The following is a 17,581-nucleotide window of genomic DNA, read 5'->3' as shown; positions in this document are numbered from 1 at the left end:
ATATTCAATTCGTGACATCAAATAGTACCCTCACATCACCAGCTTTTCCCGGCGATCAGCGATAAAAGCCACAATTCGACTGTGCGCCATCGCTGTCATCAACACAACTACCTTTTGAAGAACGAGTGCAGACTGTAGAGCTGAGATGAAAGATGATGGTCCGAGAGACGGGCAATGTCCCGATGGTTCGGATGGAACATACTAAGCCTACCTCGGTAATGTATCTTTGCGGGACGACTCGAGCTTTTATGCGCACAAGGAGAGTTCCAACTTACTCAACTATGTATATTCTTTTACTTGCCTTGTTGAGAGAGCAATTAGTCCATGCAGCCACATTAATATTGCTTAGCAGAATCCACCCGTGAGGTTGAAAGCAGCGACGGCTTGGTCTTTGTATAAGCTAAGCTGAGACCCAATGGTGCCTGAAGACGCGCCTCCTCGGGTACCGCTGCTTCCCAACACATTCATTCTCAGTCAACGGCATTTTGCCACCTTCATTCATTAGCAAGCTCGTCCCAGAGCTTCTAACCAGTCATGCGCGCTCCCTTCGCCCTCACCTCCATACTCTTTGGATGTGCAGTCCAAGGTTGTGATCGGCTGCTTGGATTCAAGGCCGAACCGGAGACGGAGACGCGATCTCTGGAAGAGCTGCACCAAGCCGCGCTGGCAGAGGGAGGAGTTGTGACAGTCTGGCACGGCGGTGATGAGAAAACACAGCAGGACGCGACCAAGGCAGCGTTTGAGGCGCGCTTCCCAGGAATGACGCTCAACATGACGGTCGACGTGTCCAAGTATCACGATTCGCGCCTGGACGAGGAGCTGGCCAAGGGGGGCCCCGTGACGCCCGACAGCATCATCCTGCAGACCCTGCACGACTACCCGCGCTGGGCCCAGCAGGGGGCGCTCCTCAACTACAAACCGCAGGGCTTCGACGGCATCCCCGCAGAGGCCAAGGACTCGGCCACGGGAGCTTGGCACGGCGTGTTTTACATCTCCTGGCGGATCGTGGCGAACCCGGCAAAGACGAACGGGCTGGCGGTCGAGGAGTTTGACGACTTTTTGAAGCCCGAGCTCAAGGGCAAGATTGTCTTGACGTACCCCAACGACGACGATGCCGTGCTCTGGGCCTTTCATCTCATGTAAGCGACCCCCCCTCCTCGGATGACGACATGTAAAAAAGTCAAAAACAACTTACCAAATACCCCCCCTTCCCGTTTTGGAAGAATGCAGCAAAAAGGCATCGCCTGGTTCGACGCCCTGCTCGCCCAGAAGCCCCGATGGGTCCGCGGCACCGCGACGCCGTCGACCATCGCCGCCTCGCCCGACCACGCGCAGGCCGTCAGCTTCACCACGTCCGGCGGCCGGCCGGCCCTCGCCTCGACGTACCCGACGCGGACCAACTTTGTCGCGTGGCCCCAGACGGCCGGGATCCTCCGGGACGCGCGGCACCCCGAGGGCGCCAGGCTGTTCCACAACTGGCTCCTGAGCAGGGAGAGGCAGGAGACGCAGGACTGGCCGCTCAGGACCGACGTGGCGCCGCTGCCCAACGGTTTTCCGCTCGACCGCGACATTGCCAAGGTCGCCAACACCAACGCCGCTGCGTTCCTGCCGTGGATGAGGGACAGGGTGAGCGTCGAGAGGCTGAAGCTGTGGTTTGAGACCAAGATTGGCACCCCTCAGGGCCTGAGCCCGCTGGAGGATGATCTGTAGACTGTAGATATTGGGAGATGACAATAGGCTCAAAAGTGGGCGCTGACACGGACGCCATTTTTGGCGCTGGCCACCTTGTTTCCTGCGCTAAAGACTACATCTGCGCCTTGTAATGCACAGAAGGGGATCAAAACTAACGAGACCATCAAGTCCTGGCAACTGGTGATGTTAGAACCCGAAGGCGTCAACAAGACGACACAAGGTACTTGCTGACACCACAGCGGCACAGCCTATGATGTGAATCTCAGCCTCGTTCCCCTTGAGCTCGCCTGTTGGGCCCGATCGGAGAGTAGCCAGCGGAAAATCACAGCTTTCCATCGACTCCTGTTCCACCATGTTTTGACACTTCCACACTTAGTATTAGATCTTCAAAGACCTGCTGATCTCGAGCAGGACAACACTTCCTCAACAAACTCAGTTGGCCTGTCCTCGCTGATGATGCGGCCGACCTGATGTAAGAGCCCCGAAGTTTGATGGCCCACATCAACCACCGCAGGCAGACGAAGAGCTTGAGGCCCATAAGCCCTTTGTCATCAATCTTTTAGCAGTGCGGGTGGCAGTGGCGTAAGCGTCGTTGCCCCTAATTACTTTTGTACTTGTGCTAATTCGATGACCTTTGAAACAAACAAGATCCACCTGGTTGAAATGGTTACTGAAAGAGATGCCACAGTAGCTCGCAATCAAACTGCTTTGTGAAAATAAGCATAAGACCGTAGGTTTTTCAGCTAACGTTGGGCTCCACATCTCCGACCCCCCTAAAGTCCGGCCCCCTTGAAAAATGTAACGACGAAATACCCCTTTTATAAACCGATTTAAATGTAAACCTATCAACGCACAATAATACAATCATTGTCAGGCTCTCCCGGTTCGCTAACCTCTTCTCCATCGTTCAAAGCTTCTAAACAGTCCCTATTATTTTCCTGTGCTTCATAAACGTTTTTTTTGCTGACCAAAAGCTCGTTGGGATCCGGAATCACCCTTTTCCTTTTGACCGGCCGTACCGCCTCCAATTTTGCTTTTAACAAACTGATTTTTTGCTGAGCTTCAGCCAATAAGATATCCTTGGTTTCGAAGCTTTTTTGGACTTTTGCAAACAAAAGCCGTGAAGTGGCGTTACTTTTTTCGGACCGGGAAATTTCCTGTAGTTGAAGTCGAATATCTCGGGTCGTTTTAGGGGTTTTCCAAATAAGTAAAGACTGGTCGTTAATTTTTTGGGTTGGATTTTCCGGTGTTTTATCCCTTTGGAAGCCGTTATTTTTACCTTTTTCGACGTTGGCGTTGCTATTTTCTAATAAAAAAGGGTTTAAAAGTGGTTTTGCCAAGTTCACCGGCCATAACCCCGTCGTACGCCAACCAGATTGAATGGTTTTTGCTATAAATGCTTTTGATCTGGCTTTTCGATAGCAAAGTAGAAAGTTTCGTTTCCCAACAACCGTTGAACAGCAAAACTGGTTTACAAATCCCAGGTGACGTCGATAAGCTTCCTTTAACGGCCCAAAAACCGATAAATCCAACGGTTGAAGAACGTGTGACGAATGAGGGGGTAAATATAGGAGTTGAATATTGTTTTGCAAGCAAAGAAGCATAAATTCGTCCGTTATATGTGATCCATGGCCATCCAGAACTAATAACCGCTTTTCAGGGGTTAAAGGTTGGGTATACGGAATAAACACCTTTTTTAACCATTCGATACCTGTTTCATTATTTGTCCACCCGTTTTCGGTTGCATGAAATTGCCAGGTATCGAAAGGACTTAAATCAGCTGGAAACCATTGTTGCTGTACGTTTTTCCCCTTAAATATAACGAGGGGAGGTATAACAGCCCCCGTAGCTGATACACATTCGATTATGCTCGTCCAACCCCGCGTTCCAGGCTCTTTTCGCTGTAATGGCCGGATTTTATTACGCCCTAACACCAGGCCATTAGATCCTTTGCCTTCCATTATACCTGTTTCGTCCATATTCCAACGGTTGGCCGGTTTTATAGTATCGACAACGGGATTTTTCAAATAGGACCACCAAGATTTAATTACCTCGGTTGTAGCCCCATTAACCCGGGCATTTTCTATTCGCCGGGGTCTTTGGGTTTTCAAAATTGGATATCGGGCTATAAAACGGCTAACCCAATGTTTCCCAAGGCTTTTTCTTTCTCCGGCGGCCTGAAGAATTCGTTCCGCAAAATAGCGTAGTTCTTGATGCGTTGGCGGAAGGCCTAACGCGGCCTGCGCAAGTACCCAATCTGCCAAATAGGTTTCCTGCTCCTGTGAAAGCCTTTGACAAAATCTTTTCGCTTGTTGAATTGACTGGGCCCCCTTTAAACGATCGTGAAGGGTACTCCGAGGAATACCCCATTTTTGCGAGGTTTTGTGAACTGATTTGCCATTTCTTATGTCAGAAATGGCAGCAAGAAGCTGATTTTCAGTGTACTGTTTCATTGGAAGGTTTGGAGCAAGAATCTTCAAAAATCAAGTTCTAAAGTGAAAAATTCGTCTAGATATTTATAAAATAAAACAAAGGGTTGACGTGGCTGAGTAGATATTTTTAGGGGCCGGACTTTAGGGGGGTCGGAGATGTGGAGCTCAACGTTAGTGTTTCGGCCAGGGCCAGTAACTTTCAGACGCCTGCAAACGGAGGATTTGTTTCGAAGGAGATCTCTATTAGTTCATTTGCCCAAGTAGAAAAGTACAAACATGGACAAAACGGTCAAGGGTTGAGAAAAGCGTGTCCGTGGCACCATCTACCCACCTTATCCACACTCTACAGCCCTACTGTAAGGTTCCCAAGCAGGAATTTGGCCTTGATCGTCATCTCAACCACTGTTGCAAGTTCGGATGTATTCCTGACAATGGTCGACGAGCCCTTGCCCGTTGCCTTTTCGCCTTTTTGGCCAGGGACAAGGGAGGCATACCTGATGATACCCCAGTGCCTAGGTGACAATACAGGTCCACAGGAACGGTTAAGCGAGTACTATAGTAGATGTAACCACCCCACCTAAACGAAACAAAGAAATGCGTGGTGCCGATTCAACGTTTTTTTCGTTCTTCTCCAGATCCCAGTCTTGAAAACCAATCCGACGGGCCGTACCCTGTTGATGCCGAATATGGCTGTTTTTCTCTCGGTCTGGAGACGAAACGGAAACCCCACTGAGGGGTCGGGAATATTACGACTTGCCCTGCCTGATATTGCCTAGAGGCCAGACACGAACCACGCAGAGCCTTTTCCCAGCGACTAGGGTTTGAGGCTTTGTTTGAGGGACAGCTTTTACCTAAACCTTAAAGCGAGCGTGCGTGCCCATTACAGAAGTTGAGGTTAGTGGGGATGCTGCATTAACCTTGTCAGATCAGTTTCGGGGGACCCTGATTATGCACCAATCCATAATCATGGTTTTGGAATGGTTCATTTGCCAACTAAGTAAATAACTTTGTAAAGTAAAATGAATTGATATCGTTAACGAAATTTTTGGAGAGAACTACTGGTCTAGAAAGAGGGAATTAACCATATGGTGCAGTGCGTCTCTTGACTCTAAAACGCCAACAAGCAGGATCGGGAATCCGTCATTCAAACGTACGAGGGTGAAGATAGCTTTCGAGGACATTGATTGTTGACAGGCCTCACCGCATCATTCATCCCTTTTGAATGCACATCAGACAATATTTTTCACATTCAACGACTTATTCACAAGTATCTCAACATTCCACGACCTTGAAATGGAATCTCTCATCTTTCAACACCTACAATGGGCCTCTAAACTCTCGGAACAGAAAGCCATGCACTGGCGACGAGGCTCAAGCAGCAGCTCAAGCAGCAGCCCACATTCGACGGGCAGCTACAGCCGCCTTTCGGACCCAGCGGGCCACCAGAGTGCTCCTGGCTGGATCCCAAGGCGGAGGCAGTCGGACAGCAGCTCTGTCAAGTCGCCAAGGAGGTCCTGGAGCTGGTCTCGCACGTGAACGACGTCTTGATAGAGGAGCCTCCACTACAAGCCGGAAGCACCTGAGCGCCTTTTGCCTGCGTGTTCACGTTCCAGGTGGCCGAGCATATCCTTTCTGCAGGACCATTTGTCTTGCGCAGACCCAATGGTGCGAGGTGATTCCCCGCCACGCTGCGTAGGCAGGGGAGCAGGTTGATGGTGCATGGATACGGGCCTGCCGAGGCCAGACGGGTGGCTGACGCTGGTCGAGCGGGCGATGAGGTCCATGGATCTGCAGATGGGCCTCATGACGAAGACGAAGGAAAGGGGTCTGGGAGAGTTTGAGGGAGGTTTTGGTGTTAAATCGCAGACAAGAAGGGGTCGTAAACATTGGAGCAAATGACGAGTATGGAGAAGCGCCTGGACTCGTTTTCCAACCTCAAACCTGTGGACGCCTCTATGTCTGGTAAGAATTCACCGAGATTTCAAACCGACACGTCTTTAGATATAGTTCTCCATTGCTTGCAGTCTGACGCTTGGAACCAATGATAAATCTTCATACTATGTACATACACTTCATAACACTTATTTGACCCATCATCTTTCCTCGAGCCCCATGAGCCTTACACCGGCTTATACATGGCCACTAAGTGTCTTCCGTGACCACCAGCTCGATGCAAAATGAGCAAAATGAGCTAAAAACCGTCAGTGTTTTAGTCTTGGTCTTGGGTTGTCTCGTCCCTCACATCATTTTGTGGTCGTGACTTAGGAATCCTCTGGCTCGACCCAACACCGACGAAGCCTAACTGTCGAGTTGACCTGCAACGCAGTCACGGCACCCTTTCGTTCGGGGCGTTGGATTGTTCGTATTCCTGTGGGACTTCAGGCATTCTTAGTCACGCGGCTCACGCCCAGTCCGGATTTCATTGTTATTGCTTTGAACCCACATGAAAATCTTGACCTGCTTCACGGCGAGCTACGGAGGCCCCGATACCTGCTCCCCCGATGACGACTTTCAGGTGCAACTGAGTCTCCGTTGTTACGACGCTTTCGTGCAGGCAAAAGGGCTAGAATGCAGACTTGAAAGCAAACCAGCTGCGGAGAAAACATTGTATCTTGGATAGAGATCGGGATAGAGATCGAGTCTAGCACGATCCAGAACTAGGTTCAGTCTGTAGCTTGGGTCAACCCGTCAAGCAAATTTATCTAAAAGCCGGATTTGATGCAAACATCGCTTTATTGAATGCAAAGTGTGCTAGTATCACTTCAGTTGCATGCATTGTGTAAACCCGTACCATCCCGTCTTCCTCTCCCTGTCCCCGCCCCACAAGCTTCCATCTCCAAATACAACCCGAAACCTTTACTGTTGGGAATAATGGCATTTGACTTGCATTGCTGTCTCTCAAACATCAATGTTTGTGGTCCACTTGATTGTTTGACAAGCTTATCTGAAATAAACCGCCGGTTCTTGAGCTTCTTCTCCATGAACAAATTTGCAGCCGTCGTGGAAGGCCAAAGAAACGTAAAGTTTCAAATTCAAAACTCATCCGCTGCTGCCTCAAAAGGTTGCTAAATGTTGAAAACCTGCCACTGTTGCATCCTTGCTCCCAACAATGCGGTTTTCTTTTTCCAGCGTCGGCGGATAATCTCGCATCGGAATAGATTTGATAATGGGCCGGCAAACAATGTTCACGGCGCCCCAATACTTAACTCGCAGCCTAGCGTCGAGGATGTTGTCGGTCGGGGTGGGGGATCATGGGCATGAAAGTTGAGCCACCAAAGACTTTGCTGGTCTGTCAGTTTCGAATGTGGAATTTCCACCAGTTTTACAAGGCCAAATCCCTCTCTCCCAGACTTGAACCCGTATAGGATTGTGTGCGCCTTGCACAAAAGGTGCACAGCTATTTCAATAGATTACCTCGGACAAGTCGATATTTGGTCAGGCCTGCAACGAGGATGCCGGCAGCGCGGTAATAAATTGGCAGCTTTAAATCGGTATCACCCTGCAAGTTTCGTCATCAAGGAATACAAAATACTGATCAAGCTGCGGGGCCCAGAGGGACGTCTGAAGAATCTCGCTTGTACCATCAAGATCAACAACTTTCAAGTTGTCGTGGTCGTCAAAAACGACGCAGGCCTGCTTCAAGAGAGTCTGCAAATTTTCTGATTGGTTCTGTTACGATCAAGGTATCGGGCTAACCTGCTCTCAAGGTATAGGTACGATTAACTGAAGCAATTAAGCGAGTGGTAACGGGGTTCTCAATAACTGGGGTCAAGTCATAATCGGGTCCAAATATTGAGGTTGAGCAGAGGCTAATAGCTGCTGAGCAATCTTAAAAATACATGTTGGCCTATCCTATGATATAACCTAAACTGAAATCCCAACTCCAACCTCAACTTCAACGCAGTACTTTTGCACGCCCGACGCGTTACGTTGGGTCAAAGGAACCAAATGGCACGTTCCAGTTGAACCTGCCCTAAACTTTGTGTTTGTAACAGTGGTTCTTGCAATGCTGCTCGACCCCCATTTCATCTATCGGGTCGTTGTTAGCCCGCAGGCCTGCAATAATCCGAGTACGACATTTATCCAAGCAGTTGTTGTATTTTTCGTCGGGGCTGTTGCCCAAAACATTGCCAAAAGTACCTATGGATAGAAGGGCTTCGTAGTCTGGCACCGCTGGAGATGTCCTCGCGGAAAGACCGTTATCATTTTGGCCATTTATTATAGGAGTTATAGGAGTTCTCGAGGTGCCAGAAGTTAGAGAAGTTCTAGAAGGAATAGCACTGGCCGTAGCGCATGCCGAGGCAAGTAAAACGAATGCAATCGAAGGTTTCATTGGAAAAAGGGAATGATTGTTTTTAAAAAGGTTAACAGTATCAACCAGAATAAGTGATAATAGTTGGAGGGTTTTAGAAGCAAATATGTAACAGTGGGTTATAATTTGAATGTGGAAAGACTGTAAACACAATAAGCGTATTTAATTTGGGCGAGGATTATATATAAAAATTGAAACATGTTTCCAAAAGCGTTGTCAATATTAGTGGTAAGATTAACACGCACATTTGCCCGGCGAATTAATAATAGTTATACTATTATAAGATTTTTAGCGTATTAATTAGGTTATTAATAGGTGAAAGCCCATTTTCTTTCATTTACCGAAGGGTATTATGCAAGAAATTTCGACTTTTCCAATTATAAACATACAAATTAAATGATGTTTTTATTTGATGATTTATTGCAAACCCTATTCTTACGGGTGAATAATACCACGGCAACGGACCAAAAAAAAACCTTTTGCTACCCTACGTTTATGCGTGCGTTTTACCAATTTAACTGTTCGCGGGGAGCTTTAAATACCTGAATTCTTTTCGCAAAAATCATTTCTAAAGCCGGAAACATCCACTAGGCCCACACCATTGACGAATTGAGCCATGGGACGGATGTTTACCTGTACGACTATAGTACGTAGTTGGCGCCAGTACGCTACAATACTTTTAAGAATACGCATAATACACTAATTTATGAGCTTTAAGAACCCAGACGGTTTGGAAATTGATTAAACAAGATTTAGTATCATAATAACCGAAGGTTGCGGGCCGAGGAAATTTGACGGGAGGATCTGCCATGGCTATTGTGTTCAAATGTCTGAAAAAGGTGCATTGTACGGCGTAATAACCCGACAAATTGGTAAAGAAAAGCGAAAAAATAAATGGCAGCTAGGGAAGAGCACGCTGGTTCTAATGTAACTGCCGAGGAGAATGAGAGTTTAGCACTCTTTTATCGTTGGGGCTAATAATAACTTTAATCAAATTTCAAAAAAGTGAGACTTTTCCCCCCATGCACCGGTGGCGACTCATACCATTCTTCGATCGAAGGATTCTTGTGCGAGGAGTCTTGCCCACAGGGCCACAGCTACCGCGTTTAGTCTCACGACAAGTATTTCTTTGAGTAAGGGTCTAACTTGGCTTCACGACCTCGGAGGGCAGACACCGCCGGGCAAGGTTTTGGGTCTGGCGGTGTCCAACGAGTACGCGAGACGAGTCTGTTAACGTTGCGTACCCCCTGTTCGGCACCCCCCCTGTTCGGCACCCAAAAATAACAACACTTTTATTTTTATCCTCCAACTTCTATTATAAATATCTCGATGAATCTGTCACTTTTGGATTTACTTTTTTCTGATTTTAATTCTCCATTTTCCAATGAAGCAATATACTGAAAAACAGCTTATATCTGCAATTAACGACGTCAATAATGGCAATCCAATTGCAAAAACCTCCCGAAAATGGGGAATACCTAGGTCTACACTTCAAAGTCGACTTAAAGGTTCTCAACCTTATAAAAAAGCACAAAACCCTTTTCAAAGGCTTTCCACGGAACAGGAAAAGCATTTGGCTGATTGGGTACTTACCCAAACAGCTTTAGGGCTTCCGCCAACGCATCAAGAATTACGCTTTTTTGCCGAACGAATTCTTCAAGCCGCCGGAGAGACAAAAGGCCTTGGAAAACGTTGGATAACTCGTTTTTTGGCTCGTTATCCAATCCTTAAAACCCAAAGGCCCCGTCGAATAGATAACGCCCGGGTTAATGGCGCTACTACGGAGGTAATTAAATCTTGGTGGCTTTATATTACGAACCCGGTTATTAACGCTATTAAACCGGAAAACCGTTGGAATATGGACGAAACCGGTATAATGGAAGGCAAAGGATCTAATGGCCTAGTATTAGGGCTTAACGGGATCCGGCCGTTGCAACGAAAAGAGCCCGGAACGCGTGGTTGGACGACTATAATCGAATGTATATCGGCTACGGGCGTTGCCCTCCCTCCCCTCGTTATATTTAAGGGAAAAAACGTACAACAACAATGGCTTCCCACGGATTTAAGCCCTTTCGATAATTGGCAATTTCATGCAACCGAAAACGGGTGGACAAATAACCAAACGGCTATCGAATGGTTAAAAAAGGTGTTTATTCCGTATACCCAACCTTTAACCCCTGAAAAGCGGTTATTAGTTTTGGATGGCCATGGATCACATATAACGGACGAATTTATGCTTCTTTGCTTGCAAAATAGTATTCAACTCCTATATTTACCCCCTAAAACGACCCGAGATATCCGACTTCAACTGCAAAAACTTTCCCAATCCAACAAAACCAACGCTACTTCACGTCTTTTATTTGCAAAAGTCCAAAAAAGCTTCGAAGCCAAAGATACCCTTTTGGCTAGCGCCCAGCAAAAAATCAGCTTATTGGAAGCACAACTGGAGGCAATACGGCCGGTTAAAAGGAGGAGGGTGGTTCCGGATCCAAACGAGCTTTTGGTTAACAAACAGAACATTATTGGATTGCAGGAAAATGATATAGAAAATTTGGAACCTTTAGCTGATGAAGAAGAGGTTAATGAACCGGAGAAGCGTGAAAACGATTATATTTTTGTCCGTTGATAATTTTATATTTAAATCAGTTTATAAAAGTAGGCATTTCGTTGTTAGATTTTCAGGGTGCCGAACAGGGGGGGTGCCGAACAGGGGGTACGCAACGTTATGTTGTGAATCCACTGATGGTGCCTTGAAAACTAAATCAAGATGATGCGTGATGTCTAATGCTTGATATTCAATGCTCCATGCTTAGTGCTTGATGGTTAATGCTTCCTGCTTAATGCTTGATGCTTCCAACAAATGTCTAATGACTAACCGCGCAAGTCTACAAATCCCAACGGCGGCACCACTGAACCATGAGCTCAGGGGTGATGGGCCGCATCTCCCTCATGCTAGTGCTGGCCTCGAGGGTCTCGTCCAAAGTAAACGAGACCCTCGCATCACCAATCATCTCGTCGTCCGGCGTTCCCCTGTAGAAATCCAACAATTGTAGAGCCGGATTGCTTTCAGCATTACCTCCCTGCATCTCACTCTCCTCCAAAGCCTCCACCCAATCCCTCCACGGAACCAGCTCCCGGACCCTCTCTCCATAAAACCCCTTGATGGCTTCGCTCAGCGTCGAAAAGTGGCCCGCGTGCGGATTAACCCCGTAGTAGTAGCAACAGCCCCCCGAAACCCCCTTTGTCTGGCCCGCAGCAGCCTCCAAGACCAACCGGGCCGCGCCCTCGGCCGTGACCCAGTCGACGGTGCTCATGGCGCCCAGATCCCGCGGCAGGACGCCCAGAGATCTCACCGAGGACGCCACCAGCCTCGGCAGCCACTCGTCGCGACTCCACAGCCCCGCGGGGTCCTCGGGCCCAGCAATCTGCCCGAAGCGCACCACGGCCGCCGACAAGCCCGACCGCCGCGCCGCCGCGTCGAGCACCAGCTCCGCCACCCGCCTGGCCTGCGCGTACGCCCCGGCCGGCACGCGGCGCGCGTCGGAGCCGTCCCAGCCCGTCGCGCTGCGCACCGTCGACGCGAGCACGAGCCGGACGTCGCGCGTGGCGCCCGCGCACAGGTCCGCCAGGTTGCGCACGGCGCGGACGTGCGGCTCAAACGCCGCCAGGGCCAGGTTCGAGTCGGCGGGCCACTGCGCGTGGACGACGCGGTCCGCGTTCGCGAGGATCTGCGCGTAGCCCTCGACGCCCAGGCCGAGGTCCGGCCGGGCGAGGTCCGCGTGCAGAAAGTCGACGCCCGTCAGGTCGGTGCGCAGGCCGCGCGAGGCGTCGAGGCGCTGCTGGCGCGCGCGGCCGTCGCGGGAGCGGTTGAGGCAGAGGATCTTGGCCACGGCTGGGTCCGCGACGAGCATGTCGAGCAGGTAGGCGCCCAGCCGGCCTGTGCTGCCGGTCAGCACGACGGTCTGCTGCGAGGTGCGGGCGGCGGGCTTCTTGATCAAGGGTGCTTCGGGTAGATCTTGTGTGTACTTGGCCACCAGGCCCGACATGGCGCGCGATGCTTCGGCGTCTGTGGTGACGGGATTGACCGAGCCGATATGCTGACCCCACAGCTCTGCGGTCAGTCGGCGAGCGGAAGGCTTTGCGTGGATGATCTTTGGGGTGATACTCTGCAGGTTAATTCTTTTGCTCTTGTCTCGGAGCTCGCTGCGGAGAAGGCGGCATGCGTTGACGACCTGGTCGGAATCGATGCCTGCTGAGAAAAAATCTGTATCCGGTTCGATGATGGTTGAGTAGGTGAGCGTCTGGAATAGACGACAGACAGACTGCAGGAGCCTCTCTTCCGAGCCAAGGTCCAGGCTGCATTGAGCATCTTTCCATCCAGCCTCGGCCTCTCTGTAGAGCTCGTCCACCTCTGGCTCGTACAGCTTGATGGACGGGACTCGATGGACAGCGTCATTGGCCAGTCTGTGGAAAGGCTTGTCGGACTTTGTGATCAAGATGAGCTGCCTACTTATCCGTGCGTGAGATGCCAGTTCGCTGTTGGCCTTGAGGACAATAGGCCAAATCTCGTCGAGCAGAGCCTCCTTTTCCTCTGTGCCGCTCGGGTGACTGGCCGGCTCAATAAGCACAGCAGGCTGGGATCGCATCGTGCCCACCACGATGGCGGACCTGACTTTTGGATGTCCACTCAAGGCATTCTCCACCGCGGTAGGGTTGAGCCTCTCGCCGTTTGACAAGACTATCAAATCGTCGCAGCGCCCGTGGTACTTCCAGTGGTCGGGCAGCGTCGGATGTTTCTTGAACAGGTCCCCAGAGCTCCACTCGTCCAAAGTTGGGAAAGTGTAAAAGACGCCCTGGATGCTCGAGGGGTCATCCTTGCGCACGATCACCAGCTCAAACACGTCGTCTTCTCCGGCGACAGGTCTCCACTCGGCGCCGAGAACCTCGGAGTGGATCGGAAGCCACTGGTATTCTTGGGGGTTGGTCTGCCAATAAAATGGCAGCATGCCGTATCTGTGAATCAGAATCAGTTTTAGGAATGACTGGGCCCAAAAACGAAATGAAAGAAAAAAAGAACTACTTACTCGGTCGACCCGAATGAATTTTGCAGCACGACTCCTCGGTCCAGCAGTCTTTTGCCCGCCGCTTCATTAAGATTACCTGGCATCAAAGAGAATGATTAGTAAAAACATGACAAATAGATAGGTTGTTATTGTTAATATGCAAAGGAAAAGAGTGAAAAAAGTCACCTCCTCCAAAGAACACAAACTTCATCCTGCCAAGCGCCTCGCATCCCCTGTCCGTAGTGCTGAGCTCTTCCAAAACCAAAGGCGGCAGCGAGATGGAATCCACATCGGCCGGGGCGTGCGCCAACTGCTGCAGTATGAAATCCGCCGTGAGCGGCCCGTCCGTGATGGCAAACGCGACGGGCTTCTCCCAGTAGACGTGGAAGCCGAAGAAGGTGTACAGGCCACCGGCGTGGAAGAACGGCATCGGCGTCAGGTTCCTCCGCGAGCGGGCCAGGCCGCGCACCGCAGGCTCGGACCCGTTCCAGACCGGCAGCCGGTGCAGCTTGTCGCCGAGCATGATCAGGCCGTGTTGCACCACGATGGGCTGCGGCGGCCCCGTGCTCCCGCTCGTGTGCAGCACGACGAACGGTTCCCGCTCGGCTTCCTCTGCCGTCCTGACGTAGGGGAAGTGCGCGACTGCGCCCTCGTCCGCCAGCCAAAAGTCCAGCGGCGCCAAGAGGTTCGCCGTCATCCCGTGTCGCTTGCCCAGCCACGCCTGCACCGACCGCTGGAACATGGCATCGTGGTAGATGACGTGGCAGTCTGTGAGCTGGAAAAGGTGCAGCTGGGTCTCTTCTGAATTTTGGGGAGACACAAATAATGCCTAGAGATTGAAGCATAAGTCATTGTTCCTGCATTATGCATATAGGAGCACACTGAGTGGCAATCTTACCTTGTAGCCTGCCTTGACGGCAGCAATGACAAAGATGAGATAGACGGCATTGTTTTCGCCGACATACGCCAAGGTGGGAAACGCTTTTGGGTGTGGTGCGCCAGACGTTTTGACGACGTGATGCGCAAGGCGGTCGATGGCGCTGGCGTATTGACCGTATGAAACTGCCCTCCATCCATCTTTGGGATTGGACGACCGTGGAATCGAGAAGCACTCCCGCCGCGGGTCCCTGTTGGCGATGCTGTCAATCACATGCGGAACAAGTCGCCTGCCGTACACCTCTCCAGAGTGCGGCGTCGACATCGTCACCCAGTAACGACTGGTTGGCGGTGGTGATGTTTGCTGATCTGCACTATGCACATTTAACGCTGCAGCAATCGGATGGCTGTTGACGTGTTAACCCGGCGTCTGATATTGAACGAGCTTTCGACCTGCGGGAGCATAAAGTGGACTGGGGGGGTCCCAGGGGGCTGCATAAAGCTGCACGGTTGACGGTTTAACCTACCGGAGAATAGGGTCCAGCCTAGTGTGAATTCGTAGGCGAATCGAGACTGGGGTGCCCCTCGGAAAACCATGGGGCCTTTTTTTCGGCACAAGACTCGTCGAAACAATAAAACGCGTGATTCTCGAACCGGCTATCAAAAAGAGGCAATAAAATCGCACCTTCTTACAAGTCATGAACAGCTGTGTCTGGTCCTTTCAGAGGAGACATATAATACCCGATGCTTTATTGCAAAGTCATAAATGTACCAGAGCTTGCACTTCGATTCCGGGCGTCTTTAGTTGCTCTGGATTTCAAGGAGCTGCCGCCGAGTTGAACCTGCCAAGGAAATGCGAATTAAAGTCTTATTCTCATCCATGCTTTCTATGCTGCATGCGCTGAGTCTACCGATTGAATCTTGACGACAATGGGCGCCTTTACCCTGTCAGTCGCTGCACCCATGACTTGGAATCTGTAGCTAGGCTTGACTCTTGAGGTTCAGACCAAACTTGACACCGTGCCCCATGCATGGAAATCTTCCAGAACAATCCAGTGTCATGTTCTTCAGACAAGACGCATGCTACTGTGGTAAAGCCAGACAACCGCTGAATTAAGCATCAGATTATGCTGCAACTTGTGACGCCCAGTGCTCCTTGAGCTTCATTTTTTTTGCATGGATTGAACGAGCTGCTATATCGAGATGACTTATTGCAGGTCTTGCAAGGCACGATTCAGACCGATTGGCATCCACCCAGGTTCGTCGGGGCTTTGTTCGAGCTTCCACTTCCTCGACATGCTTGCCCAATAGTTCGGCTGGTCATGAGAAAAGCTTCACCCGCGTCTGTAGCCATAACAAGACTGATCACGACTCGTCGGGTTTCTTTCACTTGTTTCTTCGCCGTGTTCACCAAACGTACCATTCAAATCTGGTTTGTTACCATCCACCACATCCTTTCCTGCCGCACGTGGGCATGCCTGGGTAGTATGAGCCCTCCCGTTTCGAATCTCCTTGTGCAGTCAAAGCCTACCGGGCACTGCCGCTGGATGTATCAGTGGCCAAGTGGCTTCGTACTAGGGCAGTTTTGTATGTTTTATTTTGGGGGGAATTTGTTAATCCCAGATCTAATATGGCTTTCGCCAGGAAATTCGACGCGAAACCATTTCACGCACAGTTCCTATAGCACTAAGAAAATGCCTCGCGACGGGATTTGAAATAGCATGTAAGCCTTTCCATGTACAAAGCAACATTATATACCGTATTTCACTTGGAGTTGGCAAGACCCATGCTGGTTTAATGTCGAAACTTGAATCTATAAGCTGTTTATGTATCTGAATATTTAATTTGAGGACGGTTTACCAATATTCACCCACCATTTATATTTGCATTAACCCCTTTGCTTGAAATTCCGCCCACGTTTCTTTGACTCCCTGCGTGGCATCGCAGATAATAGCGTCAACATCTCTAGTTCCTTACGCACATACCAAGGGAGTAATTCATTGCAACGATGTGTACAATGGGCTGTAACGTCGATTTTTTCCAAATTCTCGGGCGTCTCCTTTGAGCGTATCTGTGTTCCGCAAAGTTCGAAGCAGGCATCCCACCACTGTAGAACCCTCGGTGAGTAATCGGCACTTGTCGGCCGTGCTGGGGGTTGGTTGGAACCATCAGCACCCGGGTGACCGTAGGCGGCAGCAGCGAGTGCCAAGCTAGCGGAAATAGCGGAGAGCTTCATTTTGTAGACAATGTTTGGGTGGCTGAATTGATGGTAGAAACGACAGTCTCAAATAAACGCACAGATGAATGCTTTGTTAATTATCGAACAAGGATTGGCCAGCTGAGGTGGTGATATCGACATGGTGAAGAAACGATTGAGAGGACTGCAGATGCACATGGCGACCAAACACCGCTTTTATACCGTTAAGATTATAAGGTATGCTGTAATTTTTAATACACTTGTTAAGCCTACTAAGATGGCTCCCTTTGTGATAGACTTTTTGCTAATTATAACTCGAGATTATTTCAGGCGATAAACCGTTGGCTTTGACCATGCTACCGCTCTCCACTTTTGGAAAGCAATTGATATCAATGCTAATCTAAAAGTGACTTCAGAGTATTTACTCTATTGACTCTGCAATTAGTGAAACAAATCAACAAGCTATAAAATATACTAAAAGCGATTGGAATTGCAGCCTGTGGGTGACAATTTGCTGACGCTAATGTAGGGCTCGACAGTCCGCTGCAGAGTCATTCCATGGCGGAGAAAGCCGATTCTTCCAGGATGCCAGGATATTGACCATCACCATTTTAGACTTTTCCAAAAAAAGAAGACAAAAAAAAGAAAAAGAAGGAGAAATCAACTCACTAACGTCGGCCTCTCCGCCTACGGCCGTCACAGATGCAGTGCAATGACACGTCTTCCAAGCCCGTCACCGACGCTGTCATGTCCATGCGAATAAAAGCTGGCAATTTACGAATGAATAACACGAGTTATTTGCATCAAGTGATAGACAACATTACCAATCTCGGCTCAAGTACCACTTTTCCGCCCGACTACAATTATACCAGTCCCAATAGAGCTTGTTTGTGTCCGGTGCATATGTCCCTTTAGTTATGCTTGGTATGCTGGGTAGGACGCCAATCAAAGCAGTCAAGCTTGGTTCAGTACGAGTACGTCACATTTCAAGACAGAAAACAACGTGTGG

General features: G+C 49.7%; 4 protein-coding genes across 4 annotated transcripts; 2 read left to right on the top strand and 2 right to left on the bottom strand.

Moving 5' to 3' along the window:
* Positions 1-534: 534 nt before the first annotated feature.
* MGG_05493 (ABC-type Fe3+ transport system) lies at positions 535-1,710 on the top strand (the record flags this gene model as incomplete). Its single annotated transcript, XM_003710311.1, has 2 exons — positions 535-1,139; positions 1,224-1,710. 2 exons carry the CDS (start codon positions 535-537, stop codon positions 1,708-1,710), a joined length of 1,092 nt encoding a protein of 363 aa, XP_003710359.1.
* A 2,845-nt stretch (positions 1,711-4,555) lies between these two features.
* On the top strand, positions 4,556-5,707 carry MGG_13085 (uncharacterized protein; the record flags this gene model as incomplete). The annotated part of the gene is made up of 2 exons (XM_003710310.1): positions 4,556-4,682; positions 5,472-5,707. 2 exons carry the CDS (start codon positions 4,556-4,558, stop codon positions 5,705-5,707), a joined length of 363 nt encoding a protein of 120 aa, XP_003710358.1.
* Positions 5,708-11,271: 5,564 nt separating this feature from the next.
* MGG_05491 (L-aminoadipate-semialdehyde dehydrogenase) lies at positions 11,272-14,700 on the bottom strand (the record flags this gene model as incomplete). The annotated part of the gene is made up of 4 exons (XM_003710309.1): positions 11,272-13,449; positions 13,521-13,596; positions 13,686-14,328; positions 14,398-14,700. 4 exons carry the CDS (start codon positions 14,698-14,700, stop codon positions 11,322-11,324), a joined length of 3,150 nt encoding a protein of 1,049 aa, XP_003710357.1. The 3' UTR covers positions 11,272-11,321.
* A 1,563-nt stretch (positions 14,701-16,263) lies between these two features.
* Positions 16,264-16,611, bottom strand: MGG_16378 (uncharacterized protein; the record flags this gene model as incomplete). Its single annotated transcript, XM_003710308.1, has 2 exons — positions 16,264-16,302; positions 16,357-16,611. The coding sequence occupies 2 exons, from the start codon at positions 16,609-16,611 to the stop codon at positions 16,264-16,266; spliced, it is 294 nt and encodes a 97-aa protein (XP_003710356.1).
* Positions 16,612-17,581: the final 970 nt, after the last annotated feature.

The sequence above is a fragment of the Pyricularia oryzae genome, chromosome 1 (assembly GCF_000002495.2).
Source record: "Pyricularia oryzae 70-15 chromosome 1, whole genome shotgun sequence".
Classification (NCBI taxonomy): Eukaryota; Fungi; Ascomycota; class Sordariomycetes; order Magnaporthales; family Pyriculariaceae; genus Pyricularia; species Pyricularia oryzae.
This window is presented reverse-complemented; position numbering and strand designations above follow the sequence as displayed.